This window comes from Lolium rigidum, chromosome 7 (assembly GCF_022539505.1).
Source record: "Lolium rigidum isolate FL_2022 chromosome 7, APGP_CSIRO_Lrig_0.1, whole genome shotgun sequence".
NCBI lineage: Eukaryota > Viridiplantae > Streptophyta > Magnoliopsida > Poales > Poaceae > Lolium > Lolium rigidum.
The window spans coordinates 158,199,280-158,222,638 of record NC_061514.1 but is presented as its reverse complement, the minus strand read 5'-3'; the positions used below and the strand labels follow the sequence as shown (position 1 = coordinate 158,222,638).

The 23,359-nt window shown below is 43.4% G+C and overlaps 1 protein-coding gene across 1 annotated transcript; it reads left to right on the top strand.

Moving 5' to 3' along the window:
• Positions 1-10,703: 10,703 nt before the first annotated feature.
• Positions 10,704-14,918, top strand: LOC124672184. The gene is made up of 8 exons (XM_047208458.1): positions 10,704-11,060; positions 11,412-11,456; positions 11,697-11,811; positions 13,006-13,075; positions 13,155-13,203; positions 13,926-14,023; positions 14,319-14,457; positions 14,545-14,918. Exons 1-8 carry the CDS (start codon positions 10,704-10,706, stop codon positions 14,698-14,700), a joined length of 1,029 nt encoding a protein of 342 aa, XP_047064414.1. The 3' UTR covers positions 14,701-14,918.
• Positions 14,919-23,359: the final 8,441 nt, after the last annotated feature.

Below are 23,359 nucleotides of genomic sequence, written 5' to 3'. Positions count from 1 at the left end.
ATACTTTACCTCCTATATATGATGCTTGCAATGATGAATATGATATTTTCAGTCCACCTACTATTGAGGAGAAAATTAATTATGATTCCAATATGCCTCCTATATGTGATGATTATGGTGATGAGAATAATAGTGATAGCTATTTTGTTGAATTTGCTCCCACTACAACTAATAAAATTGATTATGCTTATGTGGAGAGTAATAATTTTATGCATGTGGCTCATGACAAGAATGTTTTATGTGATAGTTATATTGTTGAGTTTGTTCATGATGCTACTGAAAATTATTATGAGAGAGGGAAACATGGTTATATGCATCTTAATAATATTAAGTTTCCACTCTTTATGTTGAGAATCTTGAAATTGCACTTGTGTTGCTTCTCTATGTTTGTCACTTTGTTCTTCATGAATTTATTTGTGTACAAGATTCCTTTTCATAGGAAGTGGGTTAGGCTTAAATGTGTTTTGAATTTGGTTCTTGATGCTCTCTTTTGCTTCAACTCTTATTACTGAGCCCATCTTAATGGCTATAAAGAAAGAACTTCTTGGGAGACAACCCATGTTTTTACTACAGCAATTTTTTGTTTTGTTGAGTCTTGGAAGTTGTTTACTACTGTAGCAACCTCTCCTTATCATGTTTTTGTGCCAAGTAAAGTTTCTATGTCAAAGTTGATGTTATATTTGGGATCGCTGCGCAGAAACAGCATTGCTGTCTGTCACGAATCTGGGCGCAGTTCTCTGTAGAAAATTCGAAAAAATCTGCCAATTTACGAGCGTGATCCTCAGATATGTACGCAACTTTCATTAGTTTTGAGTTTTTCCATTTGAGCAAGTCTGGTGCCAGCTTTAAATTCGTCTTTACGGACTGTTCTGTTTTTGACAGATTCTGCCTTTTATTTCGCATTGCCTCTTTTGCTATGTTGGATTTATTTCTTTGATCCATTAATGTCCAGTAGCTTTATGCAATGTCCAGAAGTGAAAAGAATGATTGTGCCACCTCTGAACATGTGAATTATTAATTGTGCACTAACCCTCTAATGAGTTTGCTTGAAGTTTGGTGTGAATGAAGTTTTCAAGGGTCAAGAGAGGAGAATGATATACTATGATCAAGAGGAGTGAAAGCTCTAAGCTTGGGGATGCCCCCGTGGTTCACCCCTGCATATTCTAAGAAGACTCAAGCGTCTAAGCTTGGGGATGCCCAAGGCATCCCCTTCTTCATCGACAACATCATCGGGTTCCTCCCCGAAACTATATTTTTATTCAATCACATCTTGTGTTTTTTACTTGGAGCGTCGGTTTGTTTTTGTTTTTGTTTTTGTTTGAATAAGATGGATCCTAGCATTCACTTTGTGGGAGAGAGACACGCTCCGCTGTTGCATATGGACACATGTGTCCTTAGGCTTTACTCATAATGTTCATGGCGAAGTTTCTTCTTCGTTAAATTGTTATATGGTTGGAATTGAAAAATGCTACATGTAGTAATTCTAAAATGTCTTGGATAATGTGATACTTGGCAATTGTTGTGCTCATGTTTAAGCTCTTGCATCATATGCTTCGCACCCATTAATGAAGAAATACATAGAGCTTGCTAAAATTTGATTTGCATATTTGGTCTCTCTAAGGTCTAGATAATATCTAGTATTGAGTTTTGAACAACAAGGAAGACAGTGTAGAGTCTTATAATTTTTACAATATGTCTTTTATGTGAGTTTTGCTGCACTTGTTCATCCTTGAGTTTGCTTCAAATAACCTTGCTAGCCTAAACCTTGTATCGAGAGGGAATACTTCTCATGCATCCAAAATCCTTGAGCCAACTACTATGCCATTTGTGTCCACCATACCTACCTACTACATGGTATTTCTCCGCCATTCCAAAGTAAATTGCTTGAGTGCTACCTTTAAAATTCCATCATTCACCTTTGCAATATATAGCTCATGGGACAAAATAGCCTTAAAACTATCGTAGTATTGAATATGTACTTATGCACTTTATATTTTATTAAGTTGCTTGTTGTGCGATAACCATGCTTCAGGGAACGCCATCAACTATTGTTGAATATCATGTGAGTTGCTATGCATGTTCGTCTTGTCTCGAAGGATCTATCATTTTAGTGGTTGGAGCATGCAAAATTGTTAGAGAAGAACATTGGGCCGCTAACTAAAGCCATGAATCATGGTTGAAGTTTCAGTTTTGGACATATATCCTCAATCTCATATGAGAATAATAATCATTGCTACATGCTTATGCATTTAAGAGGAGTCCATTATCCGTTGTCCATGTTGTCCCGGTATGGATGTCTAAGTTGAGAATAATCAAAAGCGAGAAATCCGAAATGCGAGCATTCTCCTTGGACCTTTGTACAGGCGGCATGGAGGTACCCCTTTGTGACACTTGGTTGAAACATGGCATGCGAAGACCCGGTAGTCCAAGTTAAGTAGGACGAGGTGCGGGCACTATTAGTATACTATGCGTGAGGCTTGCAACTTGTAAGATATAATTTACATAACTCATATGCTTTATTACTACCGTTGACAAAATTGTTTCATGTTTTCAAAATAAAAAGCTCTAGCACAAATACAGCAATCGATGCTTTCCTCTTTGAAGGACCATTCTTTTACTTTTATTGTTGAGTCGGTTTACCTATCTCCTTCCACCTTAAGAAGCAAACACCTGTGTGAACTGTGCATTGATTCTTACATACTTGCATATTGCACTTGTTATATTACTCTATGTTGACAATATCCATGAGATATAAATGTTACAAGTTGAAAGCAGCAGCTGAAACTTAATCTTCCTATGTGTTGCTTCAACACCTTTACTTTGATTTATTGCTTTATGAGTTAACTCTTATGCAAGACTTATTGATACTTGTCTTGAAGCACTATTCATGAAAAGTCTTTGCTTTATGATTCAGTTGTTTACTCATGTCATTACCATTGTTTTGATCGCTGCATTCATTACATATGTTTACAAATAGTATGATCAAGATTATGATGGCATGTCACTTCGAAATTATCTTTGTTATCGTTTTACCTGCTCGGGACGAGCGGAACTAAGCTTAGGGATGCTGATACGTCTCCAACGTATCGATAATTTCTTATGTTCCATGCTACTTTATTGATGATACCTACATGTTTTATGCACATTATATGTCATATTTATGCATTTTCTGGAACTAACCTATTAACAAGATGCCGAAGAGCCGATTCTGTTGTTCTCGCTGTTTTTGGTTTCAGAAATCCTAGTAAAGAAATATTCTCGGAATTGGACGAAACTTTCGCCCGGGGTCCTATTTTTGCACGAAGCTTCCGGAAGACCGAAGACCTAACGAAGTGGGGCCACGAGGCAGCCGGGGGTGGCCGGCGCGGCCCGGGCCCCGGCCGCGCCGACCTATCCCCCGGGCCCCTCGTGTGGCCCCCGCGTTGACCCTCCGCCTACTTAAAGCTTCCGTCGCGAAACCCCCGCACCGAGAGCCACGATACGGAAAACCTTACGGAGACGCCGCCGCCGCGAATCCCATCTCGGGGGATTCTCGGAGATCGCCTCCGGCACCCTGCCGGAGAGGGATTCATCTCCCGGAGGACTCTACACCGCCATGGTCGCCTCCGGAGTGATGAGTGAGTAGTTCACCCCCGGACCATGGGTCCATAGCGGTAGCTAGATGGTCGTCTTCTCCTTGTTGTGCTTCATTGTTAGATCTTGTGAGCTGCCTAACATGATCAAGATCATCTATATGTAATACTATATGTTGTGTTTGTCGGGATCCGATGGATAGAGAGTACTATGATTATGGTGATTATCAATCTATTGTTCATGTGTTGTTTATGATCTTGCATGCTCTCCGTTATTAGTAGAGGCTCTGGCCAAGTTTTTACTCTTAACTCATGGCGAAAGCTGAAAGCCGCAGCACTTGTAATTGTTGTTATTTGGTGGGAAACAGAAAATGCCTCATATTGTCTTGAATAATTTGATACTTGGCAATTGTTTTGAGCTCTCAAGTAGATCATGTTTAAGCTCTTGCATCATGTAGTTTAAATCTATTAGTGGAGAACTACCGTAGAGCTTGTTGAAATTTGGTTTGCATGATTGGTCTCTCTAAGGTCTAGATATTTTACGGTGAAAGTGTTTGAACAACAAGGAAGACGAGTGTAGAGTCTTATAATGCTTGCAATATGTTCTTGTGTAAGTTTTTGTTATGCTTGGTTCATACTTGTGTTTGCTTTAAACAACCTTGCTAGCCAAAGCCTTGTACTGAGAGGAAATGCTTCTCGTGCATCCAAAAACCTTGAGCCAAAACCCATGCCATTTGTGTCCACCATAACTACCTATATGTGGTATTTTTCTGCCATTCGAAAGTAAATTTCTTGCGTGCTACCTTTAAAATTTCATTCCTTGTCTTTACAATACATAGCTCATGTGAAAGTAGCCTAAAAAACTATTGTGGTGATGAATATGTTGCTATGTATCTTAGTTATAAGTTGCTTGTTGAGCGGTAACCATGTTTCTGGGGACGCCTTCAACTTTTTATTTTGTTGAATATCATGTGAGTTGCTATGCATGTTCGTCTTGTCTGAAGTAAGGGAGATTTCTCATGATTAAATGGTTTGAGTATGCATGTTGTTAGAGAAGAACATTGGGCCGTCATCCAAAGCCATGTATCATGGTGGAAGTTTCAGCTTGGACATTAATCCTCAGAATCTCTTATGAGAATATTATTTGTTGTTGAATGCTTTAAGCATTAAAAAGAGGAGTCCATTATCTGTTTTCTATGTTGTCCCGGTATGGATGTCCTCAAGTTGAGATATATCGAAATCGAGAAATCAAATGCGATTTATCTCCTTGGACCTTTGTACAGGCGGCATAGAGGTACCCCTTTGTGACACTTGGCTGAAACATATGTAATGCAATGATAATCCATGGAAATCCGAGCTAATTAGGACAAGGTGCAGGCACTATTGGTATTCGATGCATGAGGCTTGCAACTTATAAGAGGTTTTATGCATAACACATATGAATTATTACTACCATTGACAAAATTGTTTCCATGTTTTCAAAATAAAAAGCTCTAGCACATGAGTAATCCCTGCTTCCCTCTGCGAAGGGCCTTTCTTTTACCTTATGTTGAGTCAGTTTACCTACTTCTTTCTATCTTAGAAGCAAACACTTGTGTCAACTGTGTGCATTGATTCTTACATGTTTACTTATTGCACTTGTTATATTACTTTATGTTGACAATTATCCATGAGATATACATGTTACAAGTTGAAAGCAATTGCTGAAACTTAATCATCCTTTGTGTTGCTTCGAAACCTCTTACTTTGAATCTATTGCTTTATGAGTTAGGTCTTATGCAAGTCTTTTTGATACTTGTCTTGAAAGTACAATTCATGAAAAGTTTTTGCTATATGATTCAGTTGTTTAGTCATTATCTTTTTGTTAGCAAACCATTGCTTTGAATCACTTCATTCATCTCATATGCTTTACAATAATGTTGATCAAGATTATGTTGGTAGCATGTCACTTCAGAAATTATTGTTTTTATCGTTTACCTACTCGAGGGCGAGTAGGAACTAAGCTTGGAGATGCTTGATACGTCTCCAATGTATCTATAATTTCTTATGTTCCATGCTAGTTTTATGACAATACCAACATGTTTTAGTCATACTTTATAATGTTTTTATGCATTTTCCGGTACTAACCTATTAACAAGATGCCGAAGCGCCAGTTCCTGTTTTCTGCTGTTTTTGGTTTCAAAAATCCTACACAGGAAATATTCTCGGAATTGGACGAAACAAAAGCCCACGATCTTATTTTCCACGGAGGGTTCCAGAACACCGAAGAGGAGACGGAGAAGGGCCACGAGGCGGCCACCCCATAGGGCGGCGCGGCCCACGCCTGGCGCGTGCCGCCATATGGTGTGGGCCCCTCGGGTGCCCCCTGCGCCGCCCTTCGCCTACTTAATCCCTCCGTCGTGAAAACCCTAGTACCGAGAGCCACGATACGGAAAAAGTTCCGGAGACGCCGCCGCCGTCAATCCCATCTCGGGGATTCGGGAGATCGCCTCCGGCACTCCTGCCGAGAGGGGAATCATCACCACTGCGCGCCTCCGGACCGATGCGTGAGTAGTTCATCCTTGGACTATGGGTCCATAGCAGTAGCTAGATGGTTGTCTTCTCCTCTTGTGCTATCATTTTTAGATCTTGTGAGCTGCCTATCATGATCAGGATCATCTATTTGTAATGCTACATGTTGTGTTTGTTGGGATCCGATGAATATTGAATACTATGTCAAGTTGATTATTGATCTATCATATATGTGCTATTTATGTTCTTGCATGCTCACTGTTGCTAGTAGAGGCTCTGGCCAAGTTGATACTTGTGACTCCAAGAGGGAGTATTTATGCTCGATAGTGGGTTCATGCCTCCATTGAATGCTGGGACGATGACGAAAGTTTTAAGGTTGTGGATGTCTTGTTGCCACTAGGGATAAAACATCGATGCTTTGTCTAAGGATATTTGTGTTGATTACATTACGCACCATACTTAATGCAATTGTCTCGTTGTTTGCAACTTAATACTTGGAGGGGTGCGGATGCTAACCCGAAGGTGGACTTTTTAGGCATAGATGCATGCTCGGATGGCGGTCTATGTTCTTTGTCGTAATGCTCTAAGTAAATCTCATAGTAGTCATCATGATATGTATATGCATCTCCATTCTGTCAATTGCCCAACTGTAATTTGTTCACCCAACATGCTATTTATCTTATTAGAGAGACACCACTAGTGAACTGTGGACCCCGGTCCTTTCTTTTACATCTGAAATACAATCTACTGCAATCACTGTTCTCTGTTGTTTCCTACAAGCAAACATCATTCTCCACACCATACGTTTAATCCTTTGTTTTCAGCAAGCCGGTGAGATTGACAACCTCACTGTTAAGTTGGGGCAAAGTAGTTTGATTGTGTTGTGCAGGTTCCACGTTGGCGCCGGAATCACTGGTGTTGCGCCACACTACACTCCTTCACCAACAACCTTCACGTGGCCTTCATCTCCTACTGGTTCGATAAACCTTGGTTTCTTACTGAGGGAAAACTTGTTGCTGTACTCATTATACCTTCCTCTTGGGGTTCCCAAGGGACGTGTGCTTTACCGTCACAAGGAAGCTGTTGCCTCCGCGCACAAGCACTTGTTATTTGTCTTTGATTTACAATCAAATGTTATTTAAAGGTACTTAGAAAGTTATAATTTGAATCCAAGTTTTCTTTTTGTTTGAAATTCATATTTGAGTTGAATTCAATTTGTCCCCCCCACTCCCCCCAAACACTTTGTTTCAACAAAGGTCATGTCTAAATCCGTCGCAATCCACTAATGACCTAACCCTAGGTCATCTGTTGAAAGGAATTCCAATCACTTCAACGTTTAGTTTTAGGCACGAAAATTTTCCCCTTAGTTTCGAATGCATGCATGCAAATGAACAATTTCCCAATTCTACCCCTCGTTTGATGCTAAGTGATGGGATGTTACATAATCTCTTGAAAACACTACTTTTATTGAAAACTCAACTCATAGATCGGGTTCCCACCCCCTTCTGACACCGACGAGGCTGACCAGAGGAGGGGAAACCGACTTATGAAAGAGGAAGAAACAAGGGAGTGGCTACTTTTAGGAAGTGGATGGATGTTTTGATCTGCCAAAAACACAACAATTAGATACAAAGCAATATAGGAAACTAGAAAGGACAGCTGCACAAATCACTAACACTTGACAGACGATTAATGGATGCACAATAGCTTACATTCATGGTAGATAAGCATTTCTCATTCTTGCTTGGTCTCTATGGCTCTCTGCACCACCTAAACACCGAACTGTCTAAACGTAAGGTTTGAATTTTGTATTAAGAAACAAAACGTTTTGGTGAGATGCAACTGACTTATGTCAAGATCTATAATTAGATGAAAACATTTCGAAAACATATAGTTATTTGCTACGATTGTTATAATTGCTATGGTTTTGCTTATATATTTTCAAGGTATGTCCTATGTCATATGTTGACCTTTTTAATGCTATTTTTACAATGCTTATTTTTAATGTTTACCTGACACTTCCTTCATTCACTTTTAATTGACTCTGATTTAGTATAGTTAATTCGAAAAAATCTTATTATCCTTTACATTAATCCCGAATTATTCACAAGTTTAAACTGAATAAAGAGTGAAGTGCAAAGCATTCAACCTTTGAAACCGTACAATTCCCCATGAGATCAGCCCAAACCAGACCGCGTTCATCAAGGGCAGGTTCATCCTGGACGGCATCCTGGCTCTCCATGAGATTGTCCATGAACTAAAATCCAAGAAGCTAGGAGGCATCCTTCTCAAACTCGACTTCGAGAAAGCATACGACAGAGTCAACTGGGATTTCCTCTTGGAGGTTCTAAGGTGTAAAGGTTTTGACCCAGGGGTGGTCCACCGCCTTAGTCAACTGGTCACTGGTGGCCAAACCGCGATCTCAATCAACGGGGAGATTGGGCCCTTCTTCAGAAACAAGCGGGGAGTGCGTCAAGGGGACCCTCTCTCGCCGCTCTTGTTCAACTTCATGGCTGAAGCTCTGTCTTTGATCCTCACCAGAGCTTGTGCTGCGGGCCACCTGGCTGGGGTCATCCCGCATCTTATCCCGGGGGGGATTTCACACTTACAGTACGCAGACGACACTTTGATTATGATCCAAGACAATGACGAGCAAATAGCAAATCTCAAGTTCCTCCTCATGTGCTTCGAAGACATGTCAGGGCTGAAAATTAATTACCACAAGTCTGAAGTCATCGTGTTGGGTGCAAGCAACTCTAGAAAACAGAGGGTGGCTGATGCCTTGAATTGCAAGCTTGGCACTTTCCCATTCACCTATCTCGGTCTCCCAACCTCTGATCGAAAGCTCACCAGAGAACAGTGGATGTTTCTGGTTCAAAAACTTGCTGGTAGGGTGGAACCCTGGTGGGGCAAGTTCATGTCGTCAGGGGGACGACTTATCCTTTCTAACTCCTGCCTAGCTAGCCTCCCCATGTTTGCTATGGGCATGTTTCTGCTGCAGGATGGCATCCACGCTAAGTTTGACACCCACAGAGCCAAATTCTACTGGGAGGGCGCGGGGCCTAAAAGAAAATATCACTTGGTCAATTGGCCGGCGGTCTGTCGACCAAAAGCCCGCGGAGGCTTAGGGATTATTAATTCTAAGAAGATGAACATAGCTTTAATGCTTAAGTGGGTGTGGAAGCTGTTTCAAGAGGACAATCCCATCTGGGCCCAGATCTTACGAGCCAAATACACCTCAGTTGACAATATCTTCGCGGGCTCGGGCCAGGGTGGCTCGCAGTTCTGGCGGAGTATTCACAAGATCAAACACTTCTTTAAACTCGGAGCGACTTACAAAGTCAAGGATGGCCAGAGAACCCTCTTCTGGTTGGACACTTGGCACGGAGACAGAGCCCTCAAAGAGCAGTTCCCTAGGCTGTTCAGTATCGCCTTGAACCCAGGCTGCTCTGTGTATCAGGTCTGCGGTGGCTCCACCCAAATGGGATTTCGGAGGGCTCTAGATGCGGAAGCCCTGCAGGAATGGCACCGGCTCCGTGATATCATTGAGAATGTTGTTCTGTCCGAGGGGCAGGATACGATCAGCTGGAATCTGGAACAATCGGGGCAGTTTTCGGTGAACTCGATGTATAGGAAGCTCTCGGCTGGGGCCTCCATTGCTCATTTCAAGGATGTTTGGGCGGCGAAAATCCCGCTCAAAGTTAGGATCTTTTCCTGGCAGTTAATTCTAGACAGACTCCCTTCTAGTCGCAACATCGCCGCGAGACACGGGCTAGGGAACGGCCGCTGCTCGCTTTGTGGCTCCGAGGAAGACGCCACCCACATCTTCTTTGCTTGCTCCCCTGCCAAGTTCGCTTGGAGTGTTTTTCGCCAACTACTGGGGTGTAGTTGGTGCCCGGCAAACTTTCACCAGCTCTATGCCATTGTCTCTAGTCTTTCGGGCAGCTTTAGACGCTTGGTTTGGACGTTGTTCCTCGCCCAGTCCTGGGCCTTATGGCACTTTAGAAATAAGTTAACCATTGAAGCCAAACTGATGAAACACCCAGCTAACATCATTTTCAAATCTATGCTATTCCTGCAGCTCTGGACGTCGCTCGCCAAACATCCGGACAAACCGGGACTCAGGACGGTGGCCACCCAGCTCAGACTTCTTCACGCCGCCCACGCACCAAATGTGCAATCAAGAAGGACTGACGAGGCGTCTCCAGGAGCTTCTCCAGGGGGAAGGGCTCCGCTTCCTGCTATCTAGTTGCTTTGTTGGCTAAGCTGTATGCCGCAGCATGTTTTATTTTGGCGAAGCTGTATGCCGCAGCATGTAATAACCTGTTGTTTTCGAACCTGAGGGCTTTATTAATTTAAAGTCGGGCACGCGATGCCTTTTATCTAAAAAAAAAAAAACCGTACAATTCCCCAAACCCCACTCCTGTTTAAACCTTGGTGCGATTCGAATTTAATCAAGTTTCGATGTGATTGCCTGCCGATTTGCAGTCGGGATATCCAAACGGCGAAACACGAGTTTTCACCATTTTATCCGAACTCCTAGCTCCCATTCCCAGGCTCGCAGCTCACATCGGACGCCCGACGGACGGCGTCACATCGAATCCCCACCAAACACCGTCCATGGCCATGGCCACCTCCGCTTCCGCCCTCATCCTTCCCCGCCTCCCCATGCCGCCGCCAATGCCAACGCGGGCGTCGCCGGCAGCGACGAGGAGGACCAGGCCCCTCGGAGCCGCGTGCGCCTACGCGCTCCAGGAGGGCCAGTCCCGTCGCTCCCACCGCTTGCCCTGCGGCCTCGACCTCGAGGTCATCGCCCAGCAACCGCCCACTCCGTCCCCGGGAAGGGGAAGGAGCGACCGGCCGCCGCTGGTGTTCCTGCACGGGAGCTTCCACGCGGCCTGGTGCTGGGCGGAGTACTGGCTGCCTTTCTTCTCGCGCGCTGGATTCCTCTGCTTCGCCCTCAGCCTTCGAGCGCAGGTAGTTAGTCAGGCTCAGGCATACATGCATGTAGGCCGCTTGTTGAATTGTGCCTGCGGCGGTGGTTAACATTAGTGAGACTGCATGTCTCAGAAACAGATTATTGCGATAATAAGTTCTCGGAAAAGCAAATGTGGCTGGAGATGAATTCATACAGCTTGATGGTGGATGCTGTTGCACAAACCAACAATTAAAATGTTCCATAACCTACACAGCATTAGTGTTTCTACTGACAAACAGTGGTGATTCTGTCATGGAGTGTAATAACAGCAATTGTGAGCGTTTTTACACCCACAATGTATTATTTCTTATCGAAGTATCAGACTATAACTGATATCTGATCTGTTGCAGGGTGAAAGCAGCATTCCATCCGAGGCAGTGGCTGGCACGCTTGAGGTAATTTGGCGAAATTGGGGGGCATTCAGATAATAATAGAAAATTAATAGTAATTTATGTTCTTCTGTGACCCTAGATGTTTTCTCAAGCATAAACCGTCAGTAAAGTTGCAAGCAATGCAGCACTTCTTCCCACCACTAATAGCATTGTTCACCGTACCACTTCAGCGTTAGTTGTCTCGTGCTGTATTGCTTTTTTATCTTACTAAATTCACCTCAATGTGTGATTGACTTGCAGTAGACACATAGTGGCGATATTGCTGATTTCATCCGAAAGGAGGTTCCTGACCCACCTATCCTAATTGGACATTCCTTTGGAGGCTTGATTGTGCAGCAATATATATCATGCCTACAAGGTATGCTCTCTCGAGTGGTACATTCTTGCACTATGTATGTTACTCAGCAGTGTTCTTTCCATGCTTAACATCATATACTTAACATGATTGTACTTCTTCCCATCTTCGTATTTACAAATAAATCTGATGCTTGTAAAGAAAATACTATTGAATACGAATCCAACGGTATCAATCATGTATCACATAATGCATACTGTTGAACCAACTGTTAATTGCTGATCAAATGTAAATCTGAATAAGCAGGATGCCATACATAAATCAACAGAGGGAGTATTACATAAATAATTAGTTCTTCAGGATATAATTTTTTTTTCATAAGATAATTTTTATCTGGAAAATGAACTGATGAGCCTAGTACACAAGCAGATAACCTTACCCCCAAAGCATCAAATAAAAATTGCATTCTGACCGTGTATTCATTGCTAACCTTCTCCAATCCAAGTCTTTTTTTTTTGCATCTCTATAACTCTTGTCTTCGTCATTCTCAGAAGATAAGGGCCTGTGGTTCTCAGTACTATAGGGTGCAGCTGAAGCCTGCTTCATTCCATAGCTGCCACTGCATCTGTGGGTCATAAACCACAAGGAAAATGGAAGAAGGCTTCAACTGCACCCTATGGCGTTGAGGTGATTTGCACTCCCTCATTCCCAGAGAATGAGATGGACTAGACACAGAGATACAGATCCTCTCAATGGAGTGGGTTTTCAGTTCCATGAGCCATGTCTGCACTCTGTAATACTGTTGGCTTCGGGCTCGGGTACTTCAGATGGACTGCAAGATTAGCAGATTTTGCAGCAGTGCGCAACATGATTACTGTATGATGAGGGACACTGTTTTTTTAGGGTTTGGGCTGCACAAATATGAGCATAGCATGGACACTCTCACGTGTTAGGAAAGAAGATTCATCTGCTTACCATTTAGAAGTGTTTAAAAGCTACCTCGTGTGCATAAATGTTGTGGTTTCTTACAATTACTCACTGGCCACAGTACTCATGTTAATTAGTAAAGTTTAGTCCTTCATCAACACAGCAGGACATCCTATTTCACTTTCTTGTTCGCATGTTTAGTACTCACAAGAGTATATTACCATCACACAGTTTGTTAATGAGTAATGTTTGTCTCAATTTTCTTATGGTAATTAATGTTTATCTCTTCATTTACTCTAAAGTCATTATGTGCTACCTTTTCTATTATAGATTCAGAACCTCTTCATCCAAAACTTTCCGGTGCTGTTCTTGTCTGCTCTGTGCCTCCATCAGGAAACAGGTACACAGATTGTTGTTTGCTACACATTATCCAGCCTATTGTACTATTATTATGATGTAACTCTTGTATCATCCTCCAGTGGATTGGTATGGCGTTACCTTTTGACTAAACCAATCGCTGCTGTCAAGGTAAACTAAACTCTAATTTGCCCTTTTCCTTCGAGTTTTATCATTCTGCCGTTTTATAATTTCAGTGCGGTACTGCAATGCCCTGTATCTACAATTTTTTTTGTCTAGTGTTTACTTTAGCTACTATGGTGGCTGTTATGCTGTCTTCATTTGTCTGACATTGTATTAGTTGATGCTTAATCTTGTTACAAGTGTGAAGAAATGCCTTGAACATTAACTTGCCATGCAATCAGCTATCAATTTCCTATTGAGCACCTCCAAAGTTTTCTTAATGTTGAGTGCTGGCTAATTGTAGCATCAAACACTAAATAAACTTAGTGAAGCTTCCCTTTGGCAATGCTCTGTATGAAACACCATGCTTGTTGGCAGTCATTTCTTCACCTTGTACAATAGGCCTGAACTCTGTATGCTAATTTTAATTCCCCCAATTCTCCTCTGTGCAGTCTTGATGTGTTCACTTATGCACAATTGATTGCACCTGAATTACTTAAACCATGTTTGCATACTTCCTTTCTTCTCTTTACAAATTAATTTTAATCATTTTTTTATGAATAGCGGATTGATATGAATATCAGTGCATATATGTTCATTCACTTCATGTACATGCGAGCATTACTTTGCTTCAACCTAGGAAAATCATGCATCTATTCAAACCTTCAGTATTTAATACTATATTATTCTGCGTAGCTTCATACGTGAAATTTTGTCTGTCTTGCTATCAGGTTACTCTCAGCTTGGCTGCAAAAGCATATGCAAAATCATTGCCTCTCTGCAAGGAAACATTTTTCTCACCACAAATGGATGACGAACTTGTCCTGAGGTATTTCTCTCTGCCATGCCATTTATATTCGCAAGGAGTGACATTTTGAATATTAGACTATAAACTTTCCCACAAAAAAGGTTGTAAGCTTGAACATAACTGCTATCAGGATTGGTGGGTGGTGTACCACTGAAAGGGTTATTACTGGTACAGCTTTGCCGACTGAATGGAATCTCTGTATATATTATTGATAACAACATCTTTCATTCCGTTGCTGATTCTCCAGCTTACATAGGCCATTTCACAGTTAAAGTTTCTCTTTTCTTATCATGGCATTAACATCTACATCTTGTAGGTACCAAGGTCTAATGAAGGACAGCTCGAAGTTGCCACTATTTGACTTGAGGAAACTCAATGCATCATTGCCTGTACCTTCTGCGGGAAACGGTGCATTAGAAGTTCTTGTCATGGGTGCAAGCAACGATTTCATTGTGGTGAGTGAACTCAACCCACAAACAAATCACTCACATGTACAAAACAAGTTCTCCAATTCTCATTCTCTAAACATTTTGATCATCTAGGACGCGGAAGGGCTTTCTGAAACTGCAAGATTCTACAATGTGCAACCTGTCTGTGTGGAAGGGGTGGCACATGATATGATGCTAGATTGCTCGTGGGAGAAAGGGGCTGAGATAATCCTGTCATGGTTAGATAAACTCGCAGCACGATCAGTCTAGTATTTTTCTTCATCTGGTAGATTTGACATGTTGGGGCCTTTATTCTTCTTGGATATTTGTAGCGTACTCCATGAAAACGGCTTGTATCACGGGACAGAGGGAGTGAAACCTCGTGTTTTCAGCAGTTTCTGGTTACTGCTCTGTAGATGCTTGTGTACTACAGTATGTAGCATGTTCTGAAATTTGAGAGGTTGAACAGTAGTCCAAATTTTGTTGGAAGCAGTAGTACTACTTAAGCTCAGAGGTAAATTTCCTTTCTGTGGTACAGTTTGATGTTTTTCGCTGAAACTTAGTCCAAAGCCTTCTTCGAGTAAGTTCTCGCCGTAGTACATTATAAATTATTATTAGTATTTTTTTGCGAGTGAACTTAAATTTTAATTGATTGATCAGAATAAATTATTTTCAGTTTTCTAATTTGAATCAATATCATCAATTTTCATAAAGTGGCATCAACTGAATTAGCAAAACCGACAATAGGTGATGGTATGATCAAATCGTTTGAACCTCGATGTTTGGGTTTGGGACCCTCATTCTTCAGTGCTAACTACATCTACTCCAACTCGGTCTTTCAAGTTTCAACACAAGCAAGATGGGTCACTAGCAACTTCATTAGTGTCACCCTCCTTATCCTCTCTCCGGTACAGTGCTGAGAGGCGTTTTTTGAGAGTCCACTATCGATCCACCTCTTCTGCTGGTGAGGTGTGGGTTCCTCCCCCTCTGTTGGGTGCTCCAGCGGCTTGCTCATAACCTCAGTGCAGGTGTGGTCGAAGATGACCACACTGTACTCGAAGGAGGACACCTTCTTGAAGATGAGGAACTGGCCTACCTTGAGCTGATGGGTGACGGTGAAGCCCGCCCACCCCCGGTCGATGTATGCGTCATCGCCTTCTCTCATCGTAGTCATGCTCTAGTTGCAGCCAGTGTTGGTCTTTAGGATGATGTTCGAAGGGATTTCTCCGAACCACCTGACGAAATCTTGAGGGATCAGGAGCCGGCTGAAGGTGGGCCTGAAGACAATGCGCAGAACTGGTCTGACCCTACGTCCTCCTGGAAGTGACCGACGTTAGCCGCCCTTCGCTTCTTCGACAGTTCCTCGTCGGGGGTCTCAGTAGGTGATCCAAGCTTGAGCTTCTCAGTCTGCCACAAGAACACATGGCATTAGAGGTGTGCATGCTCACAAGTATATAGATGAAAACGAACATTGAGAACATAAGTGAGGCCTCATACATTGGCTCACACGGCAGCTCAAGGGACTGCCCTCAAACAAGTCAAGTGTGTAAGTAATGACACACACACACGACTAAGTTTGAGGGCATCACCTTGCCTTCCAGTGTGCCATTGCTCAATCATTGGCCAATGCACTAGACAAACAAAATGATGCCTCATATATAGGATCACACGGCAGGAAAAGGGATTGTCCGCAAACTAAGTCTAGTGTGCAAATAATATGGCACACATGACTAAGTTTGAGGGCAGCGCCCTGACTTCCAGTGTGTCATTGTTCAATCATTGGCCAATGCACTAGACATACCAAAATGAGGCCTCATATATTGGATCACACGACAGGCAGAGGGACTGTCCACAAATTAAGTCATGTGTGCCATATGGCACACACGACTAAGTTTGAGGGCAGCACCCTTGAAAGAACATCTCTCATATTATGTTTTGAGTGTTTGATGTCAATGTACGTGATATACTAATGTTTGGTTAAGTGGTACAGGGATTATATAGATACATTTGTATGTGTGTTGGATGTGATCAGTACTGTCAAAAAGATCAGCAAAAAGTTCTTCAGGCCGGATAATCCGGGCCGAATATTTCCAAAATATCCGGCCCCCAGTTTTTCGGCTAAGGACCTGAGGAATTGCAGCTCTGTATAGGGGCCGGACATTTGCCCGGATATTGTCCTGGTTTTGTCCCAGGGCCGGATTATCCGGGCCGGACATTTCGGAAATATCCGGCCCCGTCGAAAAATGGCTAAGGACCTGAAGAAAAGCGGCTCTGGTATGGGGCCGGACATTTGACCGGACATTGTCCCGGTTTTGTGCTTGAGGCCGGATTATCTGGGGGGGGGGGGGGGGGGGATTATCCGGCCCTTACTTAGGCCGGAATATCCGGCCCCCGGAAGCCCCAACGGCTAGATTTTGGGGAGGGGTATTTATACCCCTCTTCTTCTTCCTTTCTCCTTTGCTCAATCATTGCACAAGAAATCTGCCAAGCTTCACCACCATTAGAGCCACCTCAAGAAACACAAGATTTGCAAGATCTCCTTCCTCCCCCAACCAAAGCTCTTGATCTTTGGAGATTCGAAGGAGAAGCCACCGATCTACATCCTCACCGAAGCGTTTTTCATTTCCCCCTCATTTGTTTGAGGGATCTCATGCTAGTGTTCCTATTTGGTTCCCTAGTTGATTTGTGTTGATGTGTTGTTGTTGATTGTTGTATTGTTACAGATTTGGGAGCCTCCAATTCAGTTGTGGATGTGTGCCCCAAGAACCTTGTAAAGGCCCGGTTTCCGCCTCGAGGAAATCCCTTAGTGGAAGTGGGCTAGGCCTTCGTGGCGTTGCTCACAGGAGATCTGAGTGAAGCCTTCGTGGCTGTTGGTTTGGCTTGCGTAGCAACCACACTCCTTCAAACGTAGACGTACCTTCTTACAAAGGAAGGGAACTACGGGAATCATCTCCGTGTCATCGCGTGCTCCACTCTCGGTTACCTCTATCCCACTCTATCTCCTATATATTGCGTAGCTATATCTTGCTTAGTTGATAACCTTGTCATATAGGTAAATTCACTTAGTTGCATATCTAGAGAATTTACCTTTGTGTCAAACCTAAATTGAAAAAGAACTAAAAATTGGTTAGCACCTATTCACCCCCCCTCTAGGTGCGGCATACGATCCTTTCAATTGGAATCAGAGCCTCGGCTCTTATTTCGGGCTTAACCGCCTAAGAGTATGCCGGACGATGGGCTTCCGGAAGAGGCCGGAAAGTTGGTCACCATGGAGGACATCAATTCGTTGAGAACCTCCATGGACGCTCAAATGGAAAGCATGAGAAAACTGATTTCCGAGCTTTTGACTCCGGTCCTTCCTAGGGATCCCGTCATAGAGGTAAAGGACACGGGTGTGTTAGAAGAGGGAGGTGCTTCGGCATTACCCTCCTCTACCAAACCCGTGGAAGGTGATAACTTAAACACTATCAAATCTCCCATTGCATCTAGTGGAGGTGAGAGCTACAATCGAGTAGCTCCACCTTTTCTATCTCCCGATATACCGGTTCCCCATCCCCATTTGAACATTCGAGGCGACCCACCTAAGTTTTCCGTTGATAATTTCGATACTTGGCAATTTGAGTTTCGCTCTCATGTTTGCAGTGCCTCCAATGAACTTTGGAGAATCATCTTGGAAGGCTTCAAGCCCTACAACCCCGACAAGTTGACTAGAAGAGAAGCGGTTGATAGTCAACTCAACAACACCGCCTTGCACATGATTCAAACTAGTGTGGGGACACAAGAGTTGCCTCGTGTTCGGAACTACACCACCGCCAAGGAAGCTTGGGATGGGTTGGCCACTAGTTGCATTGGAAGTGAGAGCATGAGAAGGAACAAGTATAATGCTCTTCGGAATCAAGCCAAAGGATTCATGAGGCTACTGGATGAAGATCATCAAGTCATGTATGGAAGACTTCTCATCGTTGCCGATGCCTTCCGGCTTAGTGGTGCCACCCACATCAATGACTCTTGGATCAAGGAGAAGTACATTGAATGCATGATGCCGTTTGTACCCATTGATGTCAAGACCCTTGTTGGGAGAGAATGCTATTCCTCTCTCTCATCTCAAGATGCCGTGCACGAGATGCAAGCCCTCAAGGTGCTCGAGCAAAACTCTCATGATTCTCGCAATCGTGCCATTGGTATGTCAAAAGGGAACAATCTTGCCTTGATGGTCAACCCCGTAGAAGAAGTGTACCCTTAAGAACAATATAGGGCATCTTGGAGTATGTCCTATCCGGAAGATTTGGAATGCCACTATCATGATCACATGGCCTTCCATGCAAAGTCATTTTGGGTTGATCCCTCCAAGGCTAAGGAAGACAACATCAAGAGAAACCACAAAAGTGGGTTCACTAGCTTTGGTCCAAAGACAAGGTCATGCTACAATTGTGATGACAAGCGCCACTTCATTGCCGAATGCCCCTATGAGAATAGAGAGCTTCATAATGGAAGGCTCATTCCCAAGGACAAGAGCAAAGACACAAAGGGCAAATATTCAAAAGCCCCCAACAAGAAATTCTACAACAACAAGACCAAGAAGGGCAAGAGGCCTCCAAGAGTTGTGCTAGTGACTAGGGAAGAGTATTCTACCGATGAAGTTGAAAGCTCTAGTGATGATGAAGGAGAAAGCTCAAAGGAAGTGGCCGCCATTGTCACTACCAACATTCCCTCTTCATCTCTCTTTGAATCCCCCAATGAGAATCCTCATATCAAGAATGCACATTGCTTCATGGCAAAATCCTCCTTGGACACATCTATTGTGCTATCAACTCAAGAAGAATATACCTCCGGAGATGATGATGTTGATGATGAAGAAGATGCAACCTCTAGTGGATTGGTCGCTCTTGCCTCCCTCTCCACTAACTCTTCATCACCAAGTGAATCCCCCAATGAGATCATTCATGTGGAGGAAGAAAGTTGTCTCATGGCCAAATCCTCCGAGGTATCATCTCCTAGCCCCTCTATGCCTAACATATCAAGTGATCTAGGGGTTGATGATGCTAGTCTAAAAGTGAAACAAGAAATGCTAGAGTTTGATGAATTAATTTTTAACCTATAAGGTAACAACAAAAAGCATGTTTCAAATCTCATGGCTCGTTTAGCTCAACAAAATGATACTCTTGAGAAAAAAGGGTCAAATAGAGAGAGAAGACTCTCTTGAAATCCATTCTCTTAAAAATGCTCTTGAGGAAAGTCAAGAAACTATAGCTTCTATTGAGGAGAGGCTAGAAAATCTTGAAGAGCCTCAAGATGAAATTAACAAGCTCACTAAAGCTAGAGATCATGCTAGGGCTAAGACTAAATTGCTTAAAAAGGAAATGGCACAATTTGGTGTTGATCATGAGAAACTTGTGAAGGATCTAGATGAACTAGACAAAGCTCACAAAGCTTTGAAGAGTGAATACACTCTCCTATCCAAGTCAAATGAGCAACTTCAAATTAGGCTTGCTTCATATGATGTGCCTAGTTCCTCTACCCCTTCATGTGATCATGCAAATATTATTGAGGAAAATGCTAGGTTGAAGGATGAACTTGCTAAGGCCTCCTCTCCCCAAAGTAAACTTTCTTTGGATGATCTTTTGAGTAAGCAAAGATCAAACAATGGGAAGGAGGGCCTAGGTTTTAATGCCAAGGCAAAGAAGGCAAACAAGCAAAAGGCCAAGCCCGCACAAGAGAAGAAGAAAGCTATCACCAATGGTGAAGCCCCTAAGGGCAACACCATTAATGATGATGATGCGGGAAATGCTAACCCTCACTATGTTCTATTTAAAGATTATTATGGTGATGTTTATGCTAAATATGTTGGCCCATATGATGGTTATGTTGCTTGGTCTATTTGGGTCCCAAAGACCCTAGTTGCTAACAAAAGAGGACCCATTAAGAAATGGGTACCTAAATCCAAGAATTGATCTCATGTAGGACTATGCCGCGGAGGTTCAAAATGGGTACTTGATAGTGGATGTACAAGTCATATGACCGGCGGCAAGAACCTCGTCAAGGAGTTGAGGCCCAACATAAACAATATCACCGTCTCCTTTGGCGATAATTCTACATCCAAGGTATTGGGTTTTGGCAAGGTTGTGGTTGCACACAACATTACTCTTGTGGATGTCATGCTTGTCAAAACCCTTGGTTACAATTTGCTTTCCGTTTCCGCCCTTGGCAAGATGGGTTTCGCCGTTGACATAGGCATCCCCAATGGGCCTGCCGAAGATGGTACCCGGAGTTTACTCAAAGCCCAAGACTCGAAGAATAAGAAGACTTGGAAGCCCATTTAGTATTAAGGAAAGATAGTTTGTATTAGGAAAGATAGAGATTTGTAATCCTACGGGTTGGATACGAAACCCTCCCGAACTCTGTAACTTGTGTACTAAGAAACCCTCGGCTCCGCCTCCTATATAAGGGGGAGTCAAGGGACAAAGAAAGGATCGAATCTACTGTCAACATAACCCTAGTTTTCATAATCGTTGAGTACTTTTCGGCTGAAACCTTCGAGATCTACTTGCCCTCTACTTCTAGCAAAACCCTAGTCTACAATCTGTAGGCATTGACAAGTTAATCCTTTGTCAATTGGCGTCGTCTGTGGGAATTAGAGGTTGCAAGGATCTGATCTCGATGGCACGTTCAAGATCGTCGACTTCGTCGGTGGCAAGCAATGCGATGGATAGAGGTAACCAGGAAAAAACTGATCTGGTCGATTTTATTCCTCACCCGCCCTCCCGTATGGATGCATGTACCTATCTGGAGGAGCCCATCGTCATGACGTTCGGAGAATTCCAATTTAGCGTCAACAAGGAAGGATCCTACCGTCTCGAAGTTCCGATCTCGTCGGAATTTTCAGCGGTCGATTCCAGCTTTTCGTCGAGTGACGGGGAGTTTTCATCGCCACGCTTCGTCGACAGCAAGGCAAGCGGAAAGCTCGCCAAGATCTTCAGCAACATATCCTTCGAGTCGTCTGCGGACTCCTTTATAAGCAGCGACTCCGACAGCGTCGACAGCTTCAACTTCATCGACAAATCTGTCGCCATCGGAAAGGTCTTCACCACTCTATATGATGGTGTCACCAATCTTGACAAAAATCAATACACAAAATATCATCAAATCTGTGCAGTAGACGGAAAGCGTGCTCGTCGAGTTCCTCCGTGAGCACTGGAAAATCTTCGCATGGTGTCCAGCTGACATGCCAGGAGTACCCAGGGAACTCGCCGAGCACCACCTCAATTTGGATCCTCTCGCAAGACCAGTCAAGCAACCTTTGCGGCGTTTTTAGGAACCTAGCCGCAAAGCCATGTTATCAGAAATAGATCGACTCAAAGATGCTGGTTTCATCAAAGAAATATCTACAGAAGCCACATGGGTAGCTAACCCAGTGATGGTGCCGAAAAAACACACAATAGTCCTTCGCATGTGCGTCGACTTCACGTGTCTCAATAAACATTGTCCCAAGGATCACTTTCCCTCCCAAGGATCGATCAAATCATCGACTCCACGGCAGGATGCGAACGTCTTTCCTTTTTGGACGCATACTCTGGTTATAACCAGATCAGATTAAAAGAAGAAGATGAAGCCAAGACAGCGTTCATCACACCTTATGGCGTGTTTTGCTACAAAACAATGCCCTTTGGTTTGAAAAATGCGGGAGCAACATATCAGCGGATGATGCAGAAGTGCCTAGCAACACAGATTGGAAAAAATGTGCAAGTCTACATTGACGATGTCGTGATAACATCAAAGAAGGGGTCGACTCTAATCGAAGATTTGGAGGAAACCTTCGACAACCTCGACAAATTTTGCCTCAAGCTGAACCCGACAAAGTGCTCTTTTGGAGTTCCTGCAGGAGAACTTCTCGGGTTTTTAGTATCAGCAAGGGGGATTGAAGCTAATCCCGAAAAAATACAGGCCATCGTTACTATGAGAAAGCCAACAAAGTTGAAAGAGATACAACAGTTAACGGGGCGAGTCGCAGCTTTAAGCTGGATTCGTCGCCGAGCTAGGAGAAAAGGCGCTGCCGTTCTATGCATTGATCAAACAAGGGAAAAAATTTCAATGGAACGAGGAAGCAGATAGAGCCTTCGAGAACCTCAAGCGAGCAATTTCGACACCACCGATATTGGTGGCGCCCAAAGAGAAAGAACCTCTCCTACTATACATTGCAGCCACACCACAGGTGGTTAGCACAGCCCTAGTAGTCGAGAGAGAAGAAGAAGGCAAGCTTCATGGAGTTCAGAGGCCAGTATACTTCATCAGCGAAGTACTGTCGCCTTCAAAACAGCGGTACCCGCAATATCAGAAACTGGCATATGGAGTATTCACGACAGCAAGAAAATTGCGACATTATTTTTCGGCGCACCCGATAATAGTGGTCAATGAAGCTCCCTTGTCAAATATACTGAACAACCCAGAAGCTACGGGTCGTGTCTCCCTTTGGGGAATAGAACTTTCTCCTCGGGACATCACGTATGAAAAAAGAAAAGCAATAAAATCGCAGGTTTTACCAGATTTCATTGCAGAATGGATGGAGCTACAAAACACGGGGCCTCCAGATTTATCGAGAACTTGGACCATGAACTTCGACGGGTCCAAAAGGTTGGAAGGTGCTGGAGCAGGCGTGATATTGGTATCACCTGAAGGCGACAAGTTGAAATATGTCTTAAGGATGACGTTTCCAAATGCGTCTAACAATGAAGCAGAATATGAAGCCCTCATACACGGGATGAAGATGGCGAAAGCTTGTGGTGCAACTCGATTAAGAATTTTCGGTGACTCACAATTGGTGGCACAGCAAGTTATGAACCAATGTGATGCAGTCAACGAAAGTATGGTAGCATACAAAGAGGTGTACAATGAGCTGGAGAAATTGTTTGATGGATGCGAGGTAAACCACATC